Consider the following 6,809-nt stretch of genomic DNA (forward strand, 5'->3'; position numbering starts at 1 on the left):
TGAGAAGGTGTGTCCAAACCAAGTATAGGTATTCCTCATACTTGGTGTACTGCTAGAAGCCACACCAGACAGTCTATTATCCGCTGTCTAAACTGAGAGCTCTTGAGTTGTTCAGTAAAAGAAAAGGCCCTTGAGAGAGAAAACAATGAAATGTTTGTCTATGGAGAGGGTAAACTTGGTATGTGAAAAAAGATAGAAAGCCTTGGTCGTTCAGTTCAGTTGAGACCACACTTATACACACAGTGTTTGAATAGAACCGACAAGGTCAGCTTGACTTCTCCACTCTCTGTTGCTTTGGTTGCTTATCCCTTGATATCTTCTGCTTTGGTCTGAAAACGCATAAATAGTCTCCAGCTGTTTCTGACTTTTGAACCATTTACTTTTTTTTTGCCACTCTGCCGCCCCTGCTGCTGGTTTACTTCAATGTCTCTCCCTGACTTTAGCTCTGTTTACGGGTCATTTGCAAGCAGAATGCCCAAAGAGGCAGCAAAACAGTGTGTTTAAGTTGAAACAGCAGCTATCTGCTGCTTTGAAGAGGGAGAGGGGCTGTTGGGACTCTGGCTTGTTTCATGTGTGAGCGTGGCGCTTTAGGGGCTTGTGTGGCCTCGCCAGCTCTGTGTGGGAGGGAGTGGCCACACTGAGCCTGAAACACTCCTAACAGCTGCTCAACTAGTGAACACACACACACACACACACACACACACACACACACGCACTCGCGCGCACCCACATACACACACGCGCGCGCGCATGCACACAAGGGCAGGCACGCACACGCACGCACGCACACAGGAAATAAAACACTGGTACCGTATCTAAGAACCTGCAAGGTTATGAATATGTACCCAGGCACAGTAAGAGTTCTCTATCTCTCTCTCTGACTGATGCCTCTTAGACTTAGTTCTATACAAGTTGTTTTTGTTCCAGAACTTTCAGGGGAGAGAGAAAAATGCACTCGACAGTGTTACATATCGTAACACAGTTTGCAATCCTAAACAAAAGTGCCCTTTCCACCACTAGCTCTGACACAGCATCCATACAGATTCTGCCCCCTAAAAATGTTCTACAATTCCTTCAAGTCACTTTACAAGCCTCCCTACAAGAAAACTAATGGAAAACTCTCCATGGTTCAAGGTTTTAACAGGGTCACATTCTGTATTTCACACTGTCTGTCTGAGGAGAATCATTTGGCTCTTTGTGCAAACGGGAGGCGGAAAATGTTCACCTCTTCTCTGTCTGCCGCCTGGTAAATATTTAAATGTAATTTTCAGACAGCAGCGAGAACAGACTGGTCTTGTCATGCATCCTTCAGTGTTGGGGTTTCCAGTTTCATGCAGCTTCACAAAAGCATATTGATTGTTTCCTTATTCTTTCCTTCTTCTTTGAATAAAAACGAGGCAGTTCTATGTTTTTTAAACAATGTGATGTTCCATGTACTAATTCCTTATAACTCCAGCTGTAATCCTAGGAATGCTGACGTTATGCATTCTATGAATATAAAGTTGAACTGCATGGCTGAAATCAACAACTCCAATTATCTAGTTAACCCTTAACAGAGGTCAATAACCATCTCCCATCCACCATGTGTATCTCTTGTCTGTAAACACATCAACAGGATCAGACTCAGAGTAACACACACACACACACACACACACACACACACACACACACAGACACGGACAAGGACACTGTGCAATGCACACATACTGACACAACAAAAAAGCACTCACAAACGCACGGCAAACACACACATGCATACACACACACACACCCACCCACCCACACACACACACACACACCCACCCACACCCACCCACCCACCCACACACACACACACACCCACACACAGTGAGAAAGAGAAAAGCTGGGTGGGGGGTGTGTGTCTGACCTGTTAGTTGGTTGTCACCAGCTGCAGGGGCGATGCGTATGTAGGGGGTGGTGAGCTGAGTCACGATTATGGCGGCTAAGGCAAAATAACAGATCCAGGCAGACATGCAAAAGGAGAGAGAGAGAGAGAGAGTGAGAGAGAGAGAGAGTGAGAGAGAGAGGGAGAGAGAGAGAGAGACAGAGAGGCTGAAGCCAGAGACTCAGAAGCTTATAGAAACATCTATCCCACTTTAAACACATTTTTTAAAGACTTAATGCAGCCTTCAAAAACATTCCATAAGGCCTACATAGATGCTCAGCAGATCATTTCCAAGCAAGTCGTGCCACATAAAAGGTGGCAATAAAGTATGACTTTGCTTACAAATAATTTGTGAGGGGGATCTAACTATATACAGTAGGCCTTCAAAAGGTTTATGAATGTTTCATTAAGCCATTACAAATCATAATTCATTTAAAGTGGAACCGAAACATCTTTAGTCAAAAGAGCAGCAGGGAGGAGGGGGGAGGGGGGTGGCACCTCTCCCCACGGAGAGAGAGAGAGACGCACAGTTAACAAGCTTGCATTGGGATAAGTATGGTTATATTCCATACATTAGTAGTCATACAGATGCTTGGTTAATGAGTGTTTGTGTTTTCACGCTCTCCAACAGCAGGGAGAAAACTATCAGAGTCATCAAACACACACACACACACACACACCTGAGGGAGCCATTCTAGAATGATGGATACAATATAAACATTCTAGAAGAGAGGGAGAGAGTTGATCTACTTTGTATTCAGTTGAGGCTCTCTCACTGTTATCATTACCCCGAGCTATATTGGTAGTTTGTTCTCATACTAAAAAAACCCTCAGGGGATCTGATTGGCTGCCACCAATATAACTGGCGGGTTCCCTGAGAGTTGCTGAACCTATTAGCAGACGCTACACTTAAACCACCAACGCTTAGGTGCAATAAAATTAGATTAAATGCCATAAAAATGATACAGGGAATCAGAGAGCGAGCCGGAAAAACAGGCCTTTCATAATCTACAGTGTGGGAGAGAGGGGATTGAAAGGCGTTTCTCGACCGTGGCAAAAAGGCTCCCTTGAAGAGCTAGAGCGGAAGCTCTCATTAGCAATAGCGACTAGCCCTGGCACCAGCCTTGGCACCACCATAGAGATGGCGTAGAGGAAGGAACATAGATTATCCACCATCTGTGCACAGTTGCGTTTGGCATGCTACCGGAGGCCCCGGCTGGCAAACTACCTCTGCTGGACGTTAATGTTTCCGCCTGGGGGGGGGGTGAGGAATGAAGAGAGCAGCCCTGGTAAGGGTTGCTCAGTCCTACAGTCTACGGGCCAAACACTACTACATCGACTAGACTGGCAGGTGGGGATATGACCAGATGGGCAGGTTATTGCGCCCAGGTCGTTGGAGTAGAATATTTATGAGGGAATAGTATAGTTGCATACTTCCATATGAGCTACTGTTGTTGTTGTTGTTGTTGTTGGCTGAGGCCGATTCTTTACCAAACCAGGTCGCCACTTTCATCGAGAAATGTACACGCTTATGTTTTGTCAACACGTAAGACAAGTACGCTCTACGTCATATAGAGAGAAAAAGTAAAAAGAAAAAAAGAAAGAGGACATCATCTACCTCTACAATATCTAGAGAAAAAGTAAAAAGAAAAAAAGAAAGAGGACATCATTTACCTCTACATCATCTAGAGAGGAAGAGTAAAAAGAAAAAAAGAAAGAGGACATCATCTACCTCTACATCATCTAGAGAAAAAGTAAAAAGAAAAAAAGAAAGAGGACATCATCTACCTCTACATCATCTAGAGAAAGAGTGAAAAGGTGGGTCAATGTGAGTGTGTCGAGGGAATGAGTGGCCGACCAGGAGAGCTGCGTTCAGCACCGTGCTGTTTCTGCCGTGCCAGAACAATCCTGGGCAACATTCAGGTGTGGGAAACACATTTCAATCAGCAGGGTAGATTACTGGGAGGCAGAGGGACCCGTCCTACCTTTAGTGGCCACTCGCACACAATCGATTTTGGTCTCCTGCAAGAGAAGGGGGGAGAAAAAAAAAACGAGGGAAAGAGAAAGAGAGAAAGACAGAGAGAAAGAGGGGGAAAGACATTACTTCTGAGTCACAACAAATGGGAACATATTAGCTGTCATGGCTGTGTAGGGGCTGTTGTCTCTCAGTCAGCCTCACACACACACACACACACACGTATGCACACACGCATGCACACGCACGCACACACAGACACACACACACCACTGGCGCAAAACTGAGCAGACAGGAGAGGATGAGGCTGTGGATCAGCGGCTTCACTGGCATTTACCAGCCAGCTGTTAGAGTAGAGTCACACACACACACACACACACGACACAAACACACACACACACACACACACACACACACACACACACACACACAAACACACACACACACACACACACACACACACACACACACACACACGCACAAACGCACGACACAAACACACAGGCACGCTGTCCATAGCGTTGATATTTCTAACACCATGTTAGGCCTCCTAAGCCCTGTGAAGGTGGTGATGGGGGCTGGCATGTGGACAGAGTGGGCTAAGACTGGAGGCCTAATCGCTGCTGGCACACACACACACAGACACACACACACACACACACATTCAGAAGGAGGTATGCAGTGAAATGAGATCTGCTCCGTCCCTTTGGACAGAGAGGCTTTCATGCCATCCCTTTACCGAGACAGAAGAAAGGAGGAAAAAAGCTGTTTGCACAACAAGGAGGGAGAAAGCAGAAGGTGGGAGGAAGGCTTTGCGTTTCTCGTCTTACAAAATGTGGACCCCCCCCCCCCCCCCCCCAAAGAAAAAACAAACTGATATGAATATTCAGGGTGCAGGAAGTGACTTGGGCTTTAGCTTCAGTCCCTGTAGCTTTATTACAGCAAAATGCACTTGTGTGGCTAGGTGCATTATTGAAAGGCTGACAAATTAAACGCTGGTCTGCTGAATAATTCAAACAGCTGTGATGATGATGTGATTAAGGTGGTGGAGAAAACAGCTCTGGAGCTCAGAGAGGAAGACTGTCAACATCCCAATGGTACTGGTGTGTGTGTGTGTGTGTGTGTGTGTGTGTGTGTGTGTTTGTATGTGTGTGTGTGTGTGTGTGTGTGTGTGTGTGTTTGTATGTGTGTGTGTGTGTGTGTGTGTGTGTGTGTTTGTGTGTGTGTTTGTGTGTGTTTGTATGTGTGTGTGTGTGTGTCCATCTGTCCTCTTGCCCCCACAGCACCCTATTAGCAGTAGGAGTCATGGCGGTGGAACACCCATCTCTGTCTCCCAGGGTCCATTAGGGGTTCCGGTGTGTCTCCCAAGGTGAGCTACGAGACCGGAACGGCGAGGCGAGACGCAGGCGAGGATGAGAAGGGCCTAATCTCACCCTCCACAACGACCCTTCTAACCCCCCCCCCCCCTCCTCCTCCTCCTCCTCCTCCTCCAATACCCCCTGGCTAGGCTCTCTCTCCAATTAGGCCTGCTGAGTTATCTAATGGGCTGAGTTGAGCAGGCGTTCAGCAGCAAACCGATGGCTTTTCCCATTAAGGCCAATTTGCATTTGAACAGGGAGAGAGATGGGAGATATTTCTAATTTCCAATTAAGCCAAAGTGTTAATAATGCATTTGTGAATGGCTCTGCTGTAGCTACTGTCCCTGTGAGCAGGACCGGTGTCTGTCTCTGCTCTCTCTGCCGGAGCTGCGCCTGCACTGTGGCGCTGTCAAGGGGCTGGTATGGGTTTTCAATGCTTTGGCGGTAAAGTCGCTTTTTCTACAGCTATCCCGGGCGTTTTACAACGTCTAAAAACTGAAATGTTGATTCGTGTATACTGTACTTGTCACGGACGAACACATACATAAATACGTATTGACAGTAAGGTCCTGAATGTCGTATCAAATACCACTTCTATTGTATCCTCTCTGGTTCCCTCTCTACTTCTATTGTACCCTCTCTGGTTTCGCATTGGCAGAGTTCGCCCTCCCGGTCCAAGATTGATATGCGCTGGACCTCGAACAATGGACGAGAAACATTAAAAAGCACGCTTTTTGTGAAACCGTCCGCCCACCGTTAGAAAGCCTAACATCCGTTCCATACAAGCAGTCTCTGGTTTAGCGGGCTTTGACTGAAGCAATAATAACACACTTCACTTCACTTCAACAACCAATCACCAATCCCCCCCCCCCCCCCCCCAGACAGATCCACTTACCCCATTGGCTGTGCTGACAGCCTGGTAGTAGATGCTGTAGCTCTTGTGCTGCAGCAGGGGGGCGTTCCAGTATCCGTTATAGGTGCGGTTGTCTCCGATGGAGAAGGGGATGGGGGTCTTGATGTCCGACATGGGCAGCTCGGCAGTGAAGTAGTACTGGGAGTTGAAGAGCGTGGCGTTCTGGAAGTGGATGGGGACCGGGTAGCAGCGCAGGATCTCCGCCGCCCTCCGAGCCCTGCGGGGGCGCTCTTCCTCCACGACCACCTGGTATTTGCTAGAGAGACAGAGAGGTCACAATGTTAGCCCCATAGCTAAACCCCCCCCCCACCCCCCAAAGTTTGAAGGTGTCGGTAACATGGTTGTTGCATCGCCCTATCCTCCACCAAGAAACCTTGAAAGGCTAGGTGGAATCTTTTGGTCACTGAAAGTGCCCCTTTGTGTGAAACACCGCAGGAATGTGTTCGAGGTGGTGTGAACGTTTGGATTGTGGATTCAGTGTGGACAACAGTGGATTCAGTGTCTTTTTGTGTATATTCTTGTGTTTCTTTTCAGCCCTTCAGAGTTTCTATTGAACACATCGATACATTATGAAACACAGCTGAAGGATCAATAAAACGTCTTCTTCCCCCCCCCCCCCCCCTACACTTCTTCAATTTTACATGATTTCATTTTTTT

The 6,809-nt window shown here is 47.2% G+C and overlaps 1 protein-coding gene across 1 annotated transcript in view; it reads right to left on the bottom strand.

Annotated features, from left to right (window-relative positions):
- LOC310824795 (receptor-type tyrosine-protein phosphatase mu-like) overlaps nucleotides 1-6,408 on the bottom strand; it is a gene marked incomplete at both ends in the record, with an annotated part of 8,891 nt that extends 2,483 nt beyond the window's left edge. The window contains 3 exons of the mRNA XM_083698044.1: nucleotides 1,889-1,963; nucleotides 3,892-3,928; nucleotides 6,135-6,408. Of these exons, the coding sequence (XP_083554170.1) occupies nucleotides 1,889-1,963; nucleotides 3,892-3,928; nucleotides 6,135-6,408 (386 nt within the window). The remainder of the gene's footprint in view (nucleotides 1-1,888; nucleotides 1,964-3,891; nucleotides 3,929-6,134) is intronic.
- Nucleotides 6,409-6,809: the final 401 nt, after the last annotated feature.

Source organism: Argentina silus, assembly GCF_951799395.1.
Source record: "Argentina silus genome assembly, contig: scaffold_785, whole genome shotgun sequence".
Classification (NCBI taxonomy): domain Eukaryota; kingdom Metazoa; phylum Chordata; class Actinopteri; order Argentiniformes; family Argentinidae; genus Argentina; species Argentina silus.